Source organism: Meriones unguiculatus, chromosome 4 (assembly GCF_030254825.1).
Source record: "Meriones unguiculatus strain TT.TT164.6M chromosome 4, Bangor_MerUng_6.1, whole genome shotgun sequence".
Classification (NCBI taxonomy): Eukaryota; Metazoa; Chordata; class Mammalia; order Rodentia; family Muridae; genus Meriones; species Meriones unguiculatus.
In genome coordinates this window covers 13,184,266-13,202,407 of record NC_083352.1, presented here as the reverse complement: position 1 = coordinate 13,202,407, position 18,142 = coordinate 13,184,266, and the positions used below count along the sequence as shown (strand labels likewise).

At 43.4% G+C, this 18,142-nt stretch overlaps 1 protein-coding gene across 3 annotated transcripts in view; it reads right to left on the bottom strand.

Moving 5' to 3' along the window:
- Mcph1 (microcephalin 1) overlaps positions 1 to 18,142 on the bottom strand; it is a 206,855-nt gene that overhangs the window by 163,460 nt on the left and 25,253 nt on the right. For 2 of the 3 annotated variants that reach the window (XM_060381444.1, XM_060381445.1), the window contains exons 7-9: positions 17,319 to 17,408; positions 14,167 to 15,285; positions 5,285 to 5,385 (exon numbers count right to left, since the gene is read on the bottom strand). In XM_060381444.1, coding sequence (XP_060237427.1) covers positions 5,285 to 5,385; positions 14,167 to 15,285; positions 17,319 to 17,408 — 1,310 coding nt within the window. The remainder of the gene's footprint in view (positions 1 to 5,284; positions 5,386 to 14,166; positions 15,286 to 17,318; positions 17,409 to 18,142) is intronic. The other variant, XM_060381446.1, reaches the window with a different exon arrangement.

The window sequence follows — 18,142 nt, the reverse complement described above, 5'->3', positions numbered from 1 at the left end:
AGAGATCTGATGCCCTCTGGTCTTTCTGAGCACGGCACAGTATGGAACCCAGGCATACATACAAGCAAAATGTCCATACACAAAGTAACATAATGAAACTGTAAAAGGGTGGTGGGCTTAGGAGATGGTTCAGTGGGCACCGCACTAACTTCAAGTGTGAGAGCTGAAGTTCATATCTACAAACCTACTTGGTGGGTGTGGCTGCCAGCCTACAATCTCAGGGCTTGGAGGGTGGACACAGGGGATCCCTACAGGAGGCTGGCTCCCCAAACTACCCATATTGGCAAACTCTGGATTCAGCTGAAAGCCCTGAGTCTATGAATAAGGGGAAGGGCAATCAAGGAGACTTCCAGTGTCAACCTTAGACCTCCACATGTATGCATACTCACACGCGTGTACCCACAGGCAGGTGAACATGCACACACACACAAACACACACACACACAGACACAGACACACACACTTAATAATAATAATAAATACACAAAATATTCTAAACTGCAAAGAGAAATGCAAGCATTCTACCTGGTGTATGGTTTCTTACCCAGATGTCCCTCAGTGGAGGAATGAATAGAGAAATTGTGGTATATTTACACAATGAAATACTACTCAGCAATTAAAAACATGAAATTTGTAGGCAAATGGTGGGAACTAGAAAATATTATCCTGAGTGAGGTATCCCAGAATCAGAAAGACACACACGGTATATACTCACTTATAAGTGGATATTAGACATATAAGATACTAAAATCTGTACAACTAAAGAGAAGCTAAGCAAGGAGGAGGATCCTGGGTAAGATGATCAATTCTCACTCAGAAAGGCAAACAGGGCAGACATCAGAAGAGGGAGAAAACAGAGACTAGGACAGGAGCCTACTACAGAGGGCCTCTGAAAGACTCTACCCAGCAGTATATCAAAGCAGATGCTAAGACACATAGTCAAACTTTGGGCAGCATGCAGGGAATCTTATGAAAGAAGGGGGAAGATAATAAGACCTGGAGAGGACAAGAGCTCCACAAGGAGAGCAACAGAATGAAAAAAATCTGGGCCTAGGGGTCTTTTCTGAGACTGATACTCTAACCAAGGACCATTCATGGAGATAATCTAGAACCCCTACTCAGATGTAGCCCATGGCATCTCAGTATCCAAGTGGGTATCCTAGTAAGGGAAACAGGAACTGTCTCTGACATGAACTCAGTGGCTGGCTCTTTGATCACCTCCCCCTGAGGTGGGAGCAACCTTGCCAGGCCATAGAGGAGGACAATGCAGCCAGTCCTAATGAGACCTGATACACTAGGGTCAGATGAAAGGGGAGGAGGACACCCCCTATCCGTGGACTTGGAGAGGGGCATGGGAGGAGAGGAGGAAGGGAGGGTGGGATTGGGAGGAAATAAAGGAGGAGGCTACAGCTGGGATACAAAGTGATAAACTGTGCAAACCCTCTGACCCACAGCCTGTCTTCCTGCAGAACAACCTGGATTGGCAGGCATAGTCCCAAATGAGACTTTTAAAACTGAGCCACTGACCAAGAACTATGCAGTTGATGATTCAGGTTAAATTCTTGCTGAGGATAATAATCTTTTCAACAAGTCCAGAAGTAACAAAAAAAACCCAAAAAACTTCGGAGGAACAGAGTTCATGTACTTTCACAGAGCTGAAGCATGAAGCCCACATTTATCTTCCTCGAGTTCTATGCTCAACAATATTCAACAGTCAGTTTGCCTGAGTATTTGTATTACCTCCTCCCCAGAAAGATGTATAACGTTATCACTGCCTACACCCTACATACTGTAAACTAAAAGAGGAGAGGTGATTAAATGCTTAACAAAGTCCTCAAAGTCGAAAGAGGGCAAATAAATGTCTAAATATCTAGAACTGTCAATCTAAAACAGACTGACTCCAGATTCATTTGTAAAGTGACTTTTCCCACTGAAAGTGGATGTCAATCCTAAAACCTCCTAATGGAAGCTATAATCTTAAGACTATACACTCTTTAATGAATTTTATTTGATCACTGATAAAGAGAACACTAGCTTAGTTAGGGTGTCTATCACTTTGATGAGCACCATAGCCAAATGGAACTTTGGTAGAAAAGTTGGGAAGGAAAAGTCCATCATGAAGGGAAGCCAAGGCAGGAACTCGGAGCAGGAGCTGAAGCAGACGCCATGGAGGGATGCTGATAACTGGCTTGCTCAGCCTGCTTTCTCATACAACTCAGGACCACCTGCCCATGGGCAGCGATGCCCCCAGTGGATGTGCCCTCCCACATCAATCACAAAAGAAGAAAATGCATTTCAGACTTGCTTACAGGCTATCTGACGAAGGCATTTTCTCTGCTGAGGTTCCTCTTCCCAGATAACTCTAGCTTGTATTAAGTTGACAAAAACAAAATAAAAACAACAAAAACCAAAACCAATCAAAATAATCATTTAGATGTTTAATGTATTTTTCTTGAACAATTGTTTTAGAAAGTCTTTCCTTACTTTTTTCACAAAGTGATGCTTGTGGGGGTCTGGGGAGATGCTTGGGAGGAAAGCTCTTTCAGTACAGGCATGGGGCTTAGAGTTCAAATCCCAGCATTGATGGAAAAAGTCAGGCTGGGGCAGTGGAGAGGAGACATGAAAATCAGTGTATCTCTGAAGCTTGATGGCTAAGCCAGTCTATCCAATCAGTGAGTTACAGGTTCAGTTTCCGCCTCAAGAAATAAAGTATGGAGCAACGTTGACTTTGTCCTTCACATTCAAGCATACACATAAACAAATATTTACACCCCATGACACAACTCATCAATAAAAGAATATATATCTATGTATGTATCCCTAAAACCCACCATTTTAAGTCTTCTTTCTTAAAAAAAAACATAAAAATTATCCCATAGTTTCTAGCAGTGGTACACTGAGTCTTGTAGGCCCATCAACAAACTGTAATAAATCAGAAAACTGTATAAGGTACAAACAGGCAAGAGTTGTCTGTGACAACACTGCCCAGGCAGTCAGCTGGGAGACCAGAACGGCTGACTTGATATCTTAGGCTCATATTCCCAGAGATGCCCAGTTCTCAGCCATCCCAGCTCCTGACTGGAGGTCAAGCCACCATGTTACTAGCTGTGGAATGCAGGACTGAAAACTATGAGAAACTGCAGTTAATAAAAATAAAAACAAGGAAAAGCAGAGGTGTCAAGGATAGACTTTAAAATGAGCATGGATGGTACAGAATTGAAAATGATAAATTCAAATAAAATGACGAAGAACAATGAATGAATGATGAACTTCAGTGTGTAGGTTTAGCATCACAATGGACTTGTAAAGAGTGACCAAAAGGGAAGATGGAAACAAATTTGATCAAAAAAAATAAGCAAAGATACAAGAGAAGCCAGGCTTAGCTGTGCATGTATTTTATTGGCAGAACTCAGAAGGAGGAGGAAAGCATCTGTGAATTTAAAGCCAGCTGGTCTATCATAGCAAGTTCCAGGCTAGCCAGAGCTACTGAGTGAAATCCTGTTTTTAAAAAATATACTAGAGGAAAAAAGCATCACAGGTATGCACTCCAGAAGTGATGGGTAACACATTTGACCATAGTGCCAGCAACACAGAGCTAAGAAAAAATAAATGGACAGAAGCAACAGTAGCTGGTAATTTCTCAGAACAAATCAAAGACCAAACTAGGTGGCCTATGGCCCTCAAGAAGGCGAACAATCACAGAGCACTGTGATGCAACTGTCCCAGGGGACCTCATCTCCCTGATGCTCATATCTTAGGTCTTCTCAGTGGCCCCAGGACTGAGTTCTACCCCCAGGGTCCACACTCACCAGTCCTGGACTCCCTACCCTTCATGTTCCACAGGGTACAGCATCATCTTCTCTGGCCTGCTCTGCAGCGCTGCTGGGATGGGGCATTACCTACCCTTGCCACTTTAATAAGAGCAAAGGATCACTAGGGCCAAGAGAAATACTGTGCTTAAGCTGTATCCCTCCCCACAGTGGCAGCACAGATACCAGCTCTAACAAAAAAACACTGCTCTGGCCACCAGGACCGTCTCCCTCATAGGGACATGTGGCACAGTCATTAGCAGATGAAACCTTTCAACATTAAAATTCAGTCACAAGGTTTTCATTTGTTTGCAGCACTACAGATCAAACCCATGGTCTCACACATACCAGGCAGGTTTACACTGGAGCTATACAAGATTTTAAAGAGGAAACAAGAACAAGTTTTGTGCTGGATAAAATGGAGTCCCTTAATTTGCATTGTACATAAAATGAGGGCCAAACACAAGATTTTAAAGAGGAAACAAGAACAAGTTCTGTGCTGGATAAAATGGAGTCCCTTAATTTGCATTGTACATAAAATAAGGGCCATGTCAAAGTCTCAAATTTCAGTTTAACACAGGTTATCTTAAAATCCATTAAGGATCAAAAACAAGTAGGTAAAGTCCTCAGTTTCTGTAGGGGAAGAGGGGAGAACGACAGATACTAGCCTAACATGTAGATAAAGTTTCAATGAAGAAGTATAATTCTAACATCCTACAGTTAAGTTTTCAATATGAGCAAACCAAAGCCAATGTTTTTGTTGACTCATAACACCACCAGATGCCAAACAAACTCCTGTCCCCACCCTACACAAAAGATCTCAACATGGTGGGAAGCTGTACTTTAAAGTGTAAATTTTAAATTTACACTTTACCTATCAAGAAATTTACCTATCAAGAAATTCTTACTGTTCTTCAAACTCACAAAGTGACAAAGTCATGACCATTGACTGCTCCATACCTCTAAGTCAGTACTTCCAGGACACTCAGCGCCCAAGTAATCAAGTCTCTGCAGTTATCTCTCTGACATATCAGGATAGTCTCTCCCTACCATGCTGACTTCAGGTTCTCCATAGACTCTGTAAGCTTCAAGACCGTGGGTCTTAGGGTTTTACTCACAGGCCTTGATTTACTCACAAACAAGGGGTATCCGGGTGCTTTGCTCCTAACTAGTGAGTATTTTTCAGATTACCACAGAGCAACAGAGACTGTCTGCCACTGTGCTTGAGAGCTGCAGGAGGCTTGTCCACAGCCAGGCATGTGCTGACAAAGTGACACTAGGAAGCTAGGTTTGTCAAGGCCAACACTGCATCCTGAAGAACGTCACACCTCTCAGTGTTATATTCAAACCACCCCACAGTCACCTGTACTTAATTTCATAAAGAAACACAAAGTCCATGGAATAATTTCCTTCATTAACACAGAGCAGAACATTATGACATCTGAACATTTGAAGTTATATTTTTACCCACTGACCTTCATTTCTTTCCCATGTGTCTTTGGTCTCTTTTGAGGTCTGACAAGGCTTGTACATGAGCTGTCTGAAGTATCTGGCCTCATTGGTCCATTTTTAACACCTAAAATCCAAGTGGAGTGAGGGTTAGTTGGAAACAATATGGATTTAATACAAATGTAGGTCAAGCAAAACAAAAATTAGCCATTCTGCTTATGTCTAAGGGGAACAGAGCACCACAGTCTCTGTCAATCGCTCCCACACCTCCCTAGATCTCTTATGATCTAGTTGGAGGGCTGGAGAGACAACTCGGAAGATAATGTACTTGCCACACAAGTCTGAGGATGATGGTTTGGATCCTTCTACCCACATAAATGCTGTGTGGGTGTGGCAAACACTAGTGATCCAGGTGCTTGGAAGGCTGATGCAGGAGCAAGCCAGGGCGAGCTGGTTAGCCAGACTAGCCATATAGTGCTGTGTAACTAAACTTTAAAACCTGCAAATCAACAAAAACATCATATACCAGAATTAACCTGACTCAGAATCTATATAATTCAATGACTAGCTATATAGGTGAGCACCGGGTTCAACTGGGAGACATTGCTTCAAAGGGTAAGACAGAGAACAATGGCAGAATCCTGAGCTGGACACCACATGCTTCCGCACACACATGACTATATAGACACCACACACATATAAAAAAAAGGGGGGGCTAGCAGGCAACTCCCTGCAAATATCCCAGCAATTCACTCAGTTGTTCAAGAAAAATCTGAAGACACTCAGAGAAGACACTTGCTAGACAGGATCAGTTATGTCAGCTCTGGGCTTAGGTTCTTCTAGTCTTCAGTACAAAGCTTCAGGTTTTAATCTGCACTTACTTGCTGGGGCTCTCTGTCAGATATATTAAACCACTTTCTGGCTTCTTGCCACAAACACACACAAGAGATTCCACTTACTCCATGTGGCTCTGAGATGCCAGCTGCATAGAACAGGGTGCGTGTGTCTGTAGTGTGTGTGCCTGTGTGTGTGTGTAAGTTGACCCTTATCACTGCACCCTTGCAGGAGCTCTCTCTTCTTATTCTCCAAGGGCCTGCTTAATTTAAATATTAGTTGGGCTTTTTAAAGAGAAACTACCATGAAACATACATGAACAGACATGTGATCTTGGTGGGCAGCAGTCAAGAAAGGTGATGCCAGCCAAACTGCACATCCTATATATCATATAGGATGCAGGTGCAGGTATGGGCAAAGACAATGTGAGGCCGGTAGTCCATAGGACACTGCCCAGTGCCCATGCTGGCCATATAAATAAATATCCTCCAAGGCAAAATAACAAAAACATCTCCAGAAACTAAAATGTGTACCTAGTAGAAAGTCACCTCATAGACAGTAGGACAGGATGGTAAAACCTAGAATGACCCAAGTTTGAGAAGTTGCACTTGGAAACTTATTCTTCAAAATCAGAATTCTACACACACACACACACACACACACACGCTTGCACAACGCACCTTCCCCAATAAAAGTATAAAAATGAATCAATCAACTAAAAAATACAGAATAATAAGTCTTTTCGAGAATTCAAACCAGCTGTTATTTGTATCCTGGGACCTATAAACATGTTAAGTCAACATTCTTTGCCTGTAAATGTCTACACTAGATCCTTTTGGAGACAAACCAATCACACAATAATCCCCTCCCTCTTCAACCATCTTTAAAATGTCATGTCCCTCTCGGTCTTGGGTAACTGCCCACCCACTGAAGCCCTCAACTGACTTTAAGAGGTGGATGGACTACAGCAAGCAGGTAAAGGGTTATCCAGAGTCTGCGCTGAAAGGTAGCAAACTTTTTTGCCTTCTAAGTGATACCATGGAACACAGACAGAACCTGTTTATAATCATCTTTCAGATATGAGCTTAAATGTAATTAGGGGATGGAATATTATTCGTAAGAGGATGGAGGACTCCAAGTCACAGCACAAAGCCAGCGGATGGCTCAATACACCCCATCCACTCTCCCAGAGGACATGGCTCACAACCCAAAGCAGCTGAGGGTGAAGGGGCTCTGGATGGCACCCTCCTATGGGCTATGCCTGTCCCTGCACTCACAGGTTGTCACATCTGTGCCACCTCCCCCACCCCATCATCATGTTCCATAATACCATGTGTCCCCACATGGTCAAACCAATGTCCCTTCTCTAGACCTCCTCTCTACGTATGGACAGATGCAACCGGCCAACAGGTACCTATCTGGAGTATCTTAGTGAAGCCAGGCCACCTGCTTGCAGCCAGCCTCCAGCAAACTGCTACTCTTCCACATAACAGTTGTCCCTAACTGGGTGACTTAGTAACAAGGACTAATCTCCTGTTTCGGAGACTTTGAGAATTTTGATCTCAACTAGACGCTGACACTTGGCTTCTGGTGAGTCCCCTGACCCCCCTCCCCCATCCCCAGCTTGCAGAAAGCAACCTTGTTGTTTCCGCTTCCTACAGCAAGGAGGACAGGGAGGATTCCTGGTGTTTCTTACCCTCTTTACGAAACACTAGTTATATCATTAGGGCTCCAGCCTCATGAGCTCATCTGAATGTAATTTTCTCCCAACTGCACAATCTCTAAGTGCCCTTATCTAGGTTCTGGGTTAGAACCTGGGGGTGGAGGTGGGCATGGAGGTGTACACAATATGCTATCCAAACTATAAATCCTAGATGCCTCTCATTTCCATTCTAGCCTCTTTGTACACATGCTGTGTTGACCTAGTTTTCGTAAAATCAAATACAAATTTAGGAAAAAGAACCTAGCAAAAAAGTGCCATGGAACAGAGTATAATCCCAGCACCCTAGAGGCCGAGGTAGAAAGGCAGCTCAAGGTTAGGCTAGGCTATAGAGCAAGACCATGTCTCAAGAAACAAAAACACACAGGACAGAACTGCAGCTCTCAAAAAGTACAAGTGTGAGCATACGTACATGCGCATGTACACACACACATGCTCCTCAGGATCCTGAGCTGCCATCTTCCTACATAACCATTATCAGCATGTCCTACTGGCTCCGTACCTCCGTAGATCCCAGGAGCACCTGGGGACCTGTCAAAGCCCTGTCTGTTGCAGCCTCACTGTCCTGATAAGCCTAGAGCTGCCACAGGCAGTTAACTCCCAGCCACCCAAGATCAGCACAGCAGTTCCAGTCACTCCCATCACAGACTAACACAGTAGGGTTAAACATCTGGTGAAAATGATCTGGTGGTTAGAGTCCTTCAGTATGGACTCACACAGCTTACGTGTTCAGTCCCATTCAAACACAGGTGTCACTTGCTCCTGTGCTAACAGATGCCACACCTGAGAGACGAGTGCATGAGCCCATTTTAAATGCCTTGCTGACTGCCACCATGGATGAAGCAAATGAGCCGTAATTGACGTCACTAAGCTGCCAGAAAGCTACCTGTTGGGTAAATTTGGGGATTCAGGAATGGAGTATTACAGAGCATTTCCCAACCACGCCTGAACAGGGTTTGTATCCCTGAAGACCTATGGTGAAGTACAGTTAGATATTAGGTAGTCTAAGGCCCACAATAACTTTGATAGAAACTTGCCCCAAATAGGACACTGAGTTAAGAGACAGAGGCTGGGCCTTGAGCACATCTGTCCACTCGGAAGATTTTCTACCATTTTGCTGGCCAACAAATGTTTATGCATCTGAAATTTGTCTTTCTTAAGATCTGGTAGCCAGACCTTCTGGAAGGATGGTGGTCCATCATCAACCCACATCATCTAGTAAGTGTGTAAAACAACCCAATAGTTGGAAGCGGCCAAACTGCGCAGATAAGTGAACGCACATGTATAAAATGCTGACATGTGAAATTCCAGGGTGCGCTGCACAGGATAAATCTGCCTCAAATCAATGGCCAGACGTGGGGTCTGGTGTGGAAAGCACTAACCGCCGGTATTCAAGTGAGACATGGCGACCCTGCCATCCATGTGACTGGTGAAAGACAAGTAGGAACTCCACTATGTACCAAGGTGCTCAGGACAATGGTAGACTTTATCTACTGGGCAGTCCAGACTGACTTCATGTGGGAGCCGAGGCAGAAGAACGTCATCTCAATAATCACCAAGGCTGCTTGTCGTACTCCCTGACTTGTACTGTCAAAAGATAAAATGAGGCTTCGTGTGTTGCTATACAGCCATAGTCCCGGCGGCTGAGGCAAGAGGGCTATTAACTGGAGGCCAAGTGTGATTTCTAGTAAGATCTTGCTTCCAAAACAAATACGGGAAAACAGAAAGCAACACCTCCATGCTCACACAAATTGGTTATAGGCATTGCTTTCTGCATTCAGAATATTGTTCCTATAGCATTTCTCAGACCAAATGAAAGAACAAAGTGATGGTCTTACCGAAAGCTCTCTCTAACTGCATGATCCAAGGCATCTGCCTAGCTTCCCAGCATGCACAAGGTAAGGCCCTGCTAGAAGGCACACGTGGAAAGGGAACCTACAATTCCATGAACACCGCCTTAGGTCCCAACAGGTTTCAAAATCATGTCCTTGTGAACTGGCATCAGATTTGGGTAGGACCAATCTTTATGAAAGGGCAACCTCGGAATGAGATACGTAATACCTTACACAAGAATTATTTGCAATCAAGTTACGTGACGGGAAAATCACCTACTAGAGTCCCAAATAAATTACAGGGTTACCCATTCTCCTCCTCCCACCCCGCCACCAAAGAAACCTGTTCAAGCGCAGACATGCATCCCAAAAACTATACTCAATTTTTAATTTCACCAATAAAAGTTTTACAAAAATGTCCATCTCTAGTTAAATGTATTTTATATTTCTCTATATCTATAACCTTTTGGCCCATTACAGAAAATGCCACCGATCCTCAATACAGATTATACTAAAGAAAAAACTATCTACTATGAACAGTATGACTGATAATGTGTTTTTTAAGGCAACAGGATAATACAGTTCTATGTGTGCAATAGAACCCCTCTAAACATATTTCATTTGTATGTTTATACACACATAGTTATCTGGAAGGAAATACTGTTGACAGTAATTGCTTCTAGCAAACACACTAAACCACAGTTTGTTCTTCAAAGTATCCAGGGTTACGATGAAAACAAATCAGATTTGGTTACTCCAGTTCAAAATTCCCAACAGCATCCCATCACACTGTAGAACACACTGGAACTCCCTGCCTTGTGGGGAGGGCAGGTCCCAAAGACCCGATTCCTGCCGCATTTGTGACCCCTCCTCAGAGGCTCAGTGGCTCGCTGTAGCACTGGCCTCCTCCTTCCTATGGACCAAACACACCCTCTTAACCAGCCTGCAGTAGAACTTCCTTCCAGAAGCCTTCTGGGTGCCTGAGGGAAGCACCTACACTGAGCGACACTGTTTTTCTAATTACTGTCAGGTCCAAAGGCAACTCCAGAAGGCAGTCCATATGTTCGGGGAGGAGCTCCACCTGGACTACTGGATGATTTCTGGGCGTTAAAGATAGCAGTCCTCGGGAACCTGTGACAAGGTTCCCATCAGCCAAAAGGAGTCATTTCCCTTACCTCTGGCAGAAGGGGCATATGGCTCCACTGACATGTATGTGGCTGCCCATCAAAGCCCATGCTGGCGCCAGGCTCCCTAAGTACTTGTTCGACATTTCCAAGTCCACACTGGCATCACAGCCCTTCACACTTCGCCAGGCTTCCCTCCTTTCAGATACCTTTGTTCTCTTAATAAAGACAAGGTTTTATTCCTCCTCCTCCTCCTCCCTCTGGTCTTACTATTCTCTCGCTATGTTATCACTCACTAGTTCCACTATCCTCTTCTGCTCTCCTGACTTCCTAGCCCTGGCTATGTTCAGTCTGCTGGCCATGTTCAGTCTACTTCATACTTCTCTCTCTCTCTCTCTCTCTGTTCTGGACTCTTGGAGATGCTTTTGGCTGGTCTCTCTCCAATATCCACAGTAAAAATCTTAACCCATTAGATGGAGCAGTCACGTCAGCAGTTTCTTTACTGTGCCCCCTCAAATACACTCACTAGCTGACACCAAGTCCTATCTGGATTTACCATTTATCTTCTTCAAGACATTTAGAACCTGTTTGGGGTAGGGGTGCATACTGTTTCCTTCTCTGCTGTCTCCTTACAAACCATAATCATGTGTGAGATATAACAGGTTTACAACTAAACTTCAATAGTAATTCAAGAATTAATACAAAGCAGAAAGTGAGAACTTGACATGGCAAAGTTTATTCTTTTTAACAATGGGTACTTCTTGTTTATTGTTCATAAAATGAGAGAACAAGAACATGAAGAGTTAACGATTCTACCCCACCGCTTCAATATCTACTACTGACGTTCTTGGTAACTTTCTTTAGAAGCCTTATTGCACAGTATCTTATAGTCAACAAGTCCAAGCGAAATGAAAGCAGACACTGAAAAGCCTTTCATGTCAATATGAGGGGTCTGGAGTGTGTAGCTCATGCTCAGAGCAGCCTTCCAGAATTAGGGGGGGCAATTATGGAATTTCCATTTCAGCTCAAGGACTTATGGTTATATCTATGGTAGATTCCCCAAAGAGTTGATTGGCCCAAGTCCAGGCTGGGCTGACAGCGGACAATGTAATATATCCATGAGTCTTAATGTTATTAGTATAAGAGAAAGTGCTTAGGTTTAGGCTAGATAGGGTTTTCCTGCCCTACAAGCCTATGTTTTGTCTTGTGGTGATGACATGACAGTTTACAGTACATTTCCATCACAGTCAAACTGAGTCATACCAGTCCCTGCCCATGCACCAGCAAGCTGACCTACTTCATCATCACCAAATCTCTGCCTTCTCGAGTACCACCCAGTACTGGAGTGCCACCCAGTGCCCACGCCCTGTATGCTCTGTTTCTGAAGCCTGACCTTCAGGACTGTGGCCAGGAAGGGTGAGCCCTGGATGAAGAAATACACCTATTCCTAACGCCTGCACACTTGCAAGGCTGGGGTTTAGGTTATGCCAGCCTGTTGTGTTCCACTTCCTTTTATATACTTTATATTTACATATATAATATTCAAGTGTTTTATAAAAAATATAAAAACTCAGAACTCAAGACAGGATATTCTGAAATACCAAAATATTATACTCTTTCATATTTTCTGGAGTCAATGTGATTTTATATATTTTGAGAACACATTAATCTTGATATAACAAAATACTATTATAAATATAATATAAATTATTCAAAAGCCAAGCTATTCATCAGATTAGAATCTAAAAAAAAATCACTAAATTGATGTTCTGAGCTGATTTGGGTGAGTTTATACTGAGATATACTAAGTGAGTTTATACTAAGAGATAGATCTGTGATTATTTCACCCCAACACATCTGTCCTAGCAATAGTGGCTAAAGCCACCTCAAATGTAGAAATGATGACAAGTCAGTTTGGTGCAAATTTTAAGTAATGGTCAAAGACTAAAGTTTCAGTTTTGATTGCAAAATTTGTTGATATTTTTGATATGCATGCCTAAATTCCTATAGTCACATGACTTATTATTACGTTGTTCAACAAATAATCACTTTAATAATTGTAATTATAGATAGGAATAAACAAACCTGTTAGAATGACAGTCTTAAAAGCCAAATAAGCAGAAAGCAAAGCCACACCAAATAGTTGAGAGCCGGAGAGAGATCTATAAGCAAAATTTTTTTTTGTATTTTTTTAAATGGAGGAGTGCTGTATGCATCAGATCCCTTTATTTATGGTTGTAAGCCACAATGTGGTTGCTGGAAATTGAACTGAGAACCTCTGAAAGAGCAGCCAGTGTTCTTAACTCCTGAGCCATCTCACCAGCCCTATAACCAAATTCTTAATTGTGCAAAATGTTTTAAAAATATCTGTTCTTATTTAACATTGCCTAAAGTTTCTTCAAAAGTAAATAGTGATGACAAATTTCAAAAGTTTCTTTTTTATATTTTTTGTTGGCAAAATCATGGCTGATGCTCTCTAGAGCTCTACAGAAGAAACATACCAGCTCCAAAGGGTACCCTCCACTCCCTCCACTCAAAAGGGCAAGCCCACTGACTTGGCCCAAAATTGAGTTTACAGCCAGCTCAACCTGGACTATACAAGGTGGTTAGATAAAAAGTAGCATTCCTCAGGAACTTGTGAAACCAGTTCCCATCAGTCAAAAGGAGCCAGAAAGGACATATGGTTCCTCTGACACATACCTGTGGCTGCATATCAAAGCCCCTCCTGACTGCCAGGCTCCCTCAGTTCCTATTCATAAGCATAAAACTCCTACTTTAGCATCCTGGCCCTTCTCACCTTGGATCCCAACTCTGTTTAAAGCTCCTGGCCCCAGGCACTCCTGCAATTCTCAGTTTTCCTTCTTTTATCTCTTACTGTCCTCTTGCTCCCTCACCACTCTTGCTTTGTGCTTTCTCTCTCTCATTCTGTCTCTGTCTCTGTCCTCCCTTCTCTGCAGAGAGCCGCGGGCACGTCCAGTCTGCTTTTCTTTCTCTTCCAGATGTTTTTGGATACTTCTTTCTTACTTACAAGAAAAACCTTCCCTAGTTATATGAAGTGGTTATTTGGCAGTTTCTTTACTGTACCTTTTGCTAAATGAACCTAAATAAAATAAAATAATTCCTCTAGCAGTCATGTCTTTGAACAGTCAAGCACACAGGATGACTCAACCATTTAAAGCAAGCATTACTGTTTCTTTTAATCCACAGGACTTAGCCTACAGAAGTGTATTCAGGGAGAAAGCTTAGGGCCTGCCACCTAATCCTAAAGAACATCATTGGGAAATATCAAACACATGCGTCTTAAAATAAAATAGAATAAAGATGTGACAGATTTAAAATATGAACACAGTATTACATACTGGCAGAACAAAAATCCTTGGGAAATGAGATTCACATACTTTCACTACATCCTGTGGGTGTGTTCTTTTCTTCAGACTTTTCTACATTACAACTTGCTCCAGAACTGAGATCACTGCTATGTGCTTCGCTTTCAGGAGAAGCTGACGCAGGAGGGGTGGTGCCTTCTTCAGGGGAGCCTCTTCTCTTGCTCTCTGCTTCTCTTGCTTCCGTTCTATCTCCTTTCAAGGGTGTGATGCGATGAGCAGGACTGTGCGTGCCACGGGGGTGGGCGCTCCCCACTGGGCCTGTGTCTCCCCTCCACTGAGGGCCGGGCGGCCTGCAATGCTCTGGACTGTGGTTAGCAGATGCTCCCACCAAAGGCATGCAACTAGAAGCTGTGCTCACTCTTTGCTTGTCCGGCTTCTCCAGACTAGAAGTGCTTGTTGAAGTTAAGTCAGTAATGCTGATGGATCTCGGTTTTTCACCAATGCAGGTAAAATCACACATTTCCAGTATGTTTTTTCGCTCCCACTTTGAGAGCCCTCTACAGTGGAACAGAGAGCTTGCTAGTGGCTGAGTCTCAGAAGAAAGTCTCTCTGAATCTCTCTCCTTGAGATTATCAGGGGAAAAGTAGTCCTCATATGAAGACGCCCCAATATCAAGAGTCCCTGGGATGGGCTCGGGCGTGAACTGTAGGCTCTGGTCAGAGCTGAACAGCTGTAGCGGAAGGTCAGCCTTTCTATTGCATCTCTTCTTGAGTTTTCCTTTTGGAGTTGAACCCAAGTCCACTGAGCTTTTTTTCTTTGCTGATGAAGTCTTGGGTACTGGATATGTCAAGCGTTTTTTTCCAGTAGACACTGGAGGAGACAGACAGTGCTTCTCATCAGGCATCCCCTGAGGCACACCTGCAGACTGCTTTCTCTCCACATCGGCTACAGCACCTGCAGCATCTTTCTGCCAGCTGATACCCTCCTTTGAAAGACTGGCTAGAGCTTGCTGAGAACATGGCTGACTGAGGTAGTTGGGTGACGCCAAACCATAAAAACTGCTTGTCCTCAATGCAGGTGAGGAATGGCATGCCTTCATGGCCATCTCATTGGAAGAACTTCCCAGGCTCCTTTCCTCATCTCCACAGAGAGCATCAAAAGATGAGTGAGAATGACTGGCAAAGGAATCATCTGGAGAGAGCAATAAAAACCACCTTTAACCTTTGTGCAACTGACCATAAAGTACCTTGCTTTCTTTTAAAGACGAGGAGGCTCTCACTATGTAGCCCAGCTGGCCTGGAACTCAAGATAGCCACCTGTCCCTGCCTTCTGAATCCTGGATGGGTTTAAAGGTGTATGCCAGCATGTCTGGCTAGGCTTTAGGCTTCTATAAAACATTTCCCCTGATAAATAGAACTCTGCTGCCCCTATCTGGCCCCTGTTATTCTGGCAAGTCCTAATGTTATATTTCAAATGAACCATGTGGGATCCTCAATATTCTGAGCTCCTAGGAAGCCTGCGCTTTCCTCAGGAGTAATGTTAAACTGCCTACCACCCAAGTCTCCAGGCTCCCCACACTGGGCCCCATCTTTCTGCCACATTTCACTGTGGGTATATACAACTCAGCCTTCAAAACCATCTGAGTGCCAGTGTCACCTGTGAATCCCCTGACCCTGTCAGGTCACATGGCTACACCCTCCCACAACACAGCAAAAGTTTCCCTGTCCTCTCATTATGCTATGAGGTCCTGGAGGGCAGTCACCACTTCCCATTCATCTGGGAACTTATGGGCATCACTCAACCTGGTTCTCCACTGGCACAGTGCTGGCTGGCTGAGGGCTTCTATTTTAGAGAAAATGCACAATCTGGAGGCAATGCTGGGGTTCTAACCTCCACGTGGTGCAATGGGAGTTCAACTTTAAAAGAGCAGAGCAGAGTCAACCAAGACACACAGTCCTTGATGTGCTCTGGGAAGGGAAGGAGAAAAGGCCAACCTGACACTGGGCCTGTGCGGACGTGCTTTGAAGGCAGTAGCTGGAGTGATACGTGAGAGTTACTCTTAGCAACTGAATGCATGAATCACTTCTTCTGTGTCACAGAAGGCCATGACACAGTATGGCACATCATTAAAAGCATAAATTCTCAGAGTACTTAAGTCAGAAGCCTGGTTGTATCGCTCACAACCACACGATCTTGCATAACCCACTTGGCCTCCTATGTCCTGGTCTTCTCTCTGGTAAAATGGCACTAGGGATACAGCCAACTTCACTGAGATCTGAGGTGTGTGTGTTGATACAGTGAGACCCAGAACAGTGCAGGGAAAATGAAGTCAGTATTGCTAGCACCATTGTTTCTAAACCATGAGAGACAAGTCTGAGCAGAAAATGAGAAGATAAGTGGGTAAATAATCTCAAAACATGCAGGAGAAACTGCCAGAATACAGCACACTGATAGGATGACACCCCAGCTCGGTTTCCTCTTGTTGCATCTGAAGCACCTTTGAACACAGTTCTCTAGGGTTCCTCAGACTTCATGTGAAAAAAGTGTAAGGAGCTAGACACATGGAGGCCGTATAGCCTTGAAGAAAGGTCAAGGGTTCCCACACAGACTCTCTTCAGTAATATACTTCATGGGTTAAACATGAAATGATTCCTCTTTAGTGCTAACTGTTCTCAGATAAATGAGGTTTACACTGCATTTTATCAGTTCATATATAGTCGCAAGGATTTCCAGAAACGGGCAACTTATTCCACAGCAAACTCCCGCCCCTGCAAATCCCCAGGAAGGGGCCTGCAGACTTCAAGCAGGAGGTCCTGGCTTTCCATGTATCAATTCCACCATAATACCAAGTCTCAAGAAGAAACATGAGTTAGTACTTACTTAGTACTCACTTAGTACTTGAGGGTTTAGAAATAAACATGAAAGCTGGGTGTGGTGATCTGTAATCTCAGCACTCAAAGAGAAGGAGACATGAGGACTGCTCTGAGTTGGAGGCCAGTCTTTCTCTATGCTAAGTTCTCTATGCTAAGTATGGCAGCCAGGGCTCTACAGTACAAGTCTATCTGAAACAGTGCAAGTGTGAGTGGACAGACAAACAGACACACCCCAGCTGGGTCTCTATGATAAGTCTCATGGTAGCCAGGGCTCTACACACGCATGCACGCACGTAACTGTCACAAACAAACAAACAAACAAACAAACAAACAAACAAAAAACAATTTTACCTGAACTGAAAGACTGATGAGAAACATTCAAAGATGCTTCACACAGAGTGATACTTGGATTCTGTTGAGACTGTTGGAGTATCTGGGATGCTGGTAAAACAATGACACGTCACTGAAATTGGACAGCAGAACTTCATACTGGACAGGGAGCACAGCATGCCTACACATTCTGCTCCTGACCCCATATACACATTCAATTACGCTTCACTATTGCTCTTAACTACATTCTAAGGTTAATATAATACAGGTATATAAATTACGTAAAGTATACTGTAGATATAAGAATGAGAAAAATGAATCAATCATTGCCCGAAAACATTAATTCCCAGAATCATATTTGAGATGGAAGTTTGAAAATCCAACTTGTCTGAAGCTTAACCCAAATTAAACCAATGTTTTCAGTTTGTTTGATAACAATGGAAGTTCCTAATATTACCTCCAAGTAGGACTCCAATACAGATGTAGACATGGCGATATCTAGCACAAGGTGGAGGAGGGATATTACTGGTCTAGAGTGTACACAACAAGGAACTGTCCCCCAAAAGCTAACAGTGTTGCAGTTGAGAAAAGTATCACAGAAAATATTTAGAACATCAATGATTTAATAAATGAGGCTCTAGCTGCTATCTTCAAAGGGTGTCGTCAGTAGACAAAAATAAAACAAAAATACCTAAAGATATGTTTTTAATTTATTTTAATTATGTGTTTATGTGGGGTGTGTGTGTGTGAACAGCAGAGGCAGTGGAATCCCTTCGAGCTATAGTCACAGGTAGCTGTGAGCCTGCCAACACAGGTTTCTGGGACGTACTGAACCAGCTTCTAAA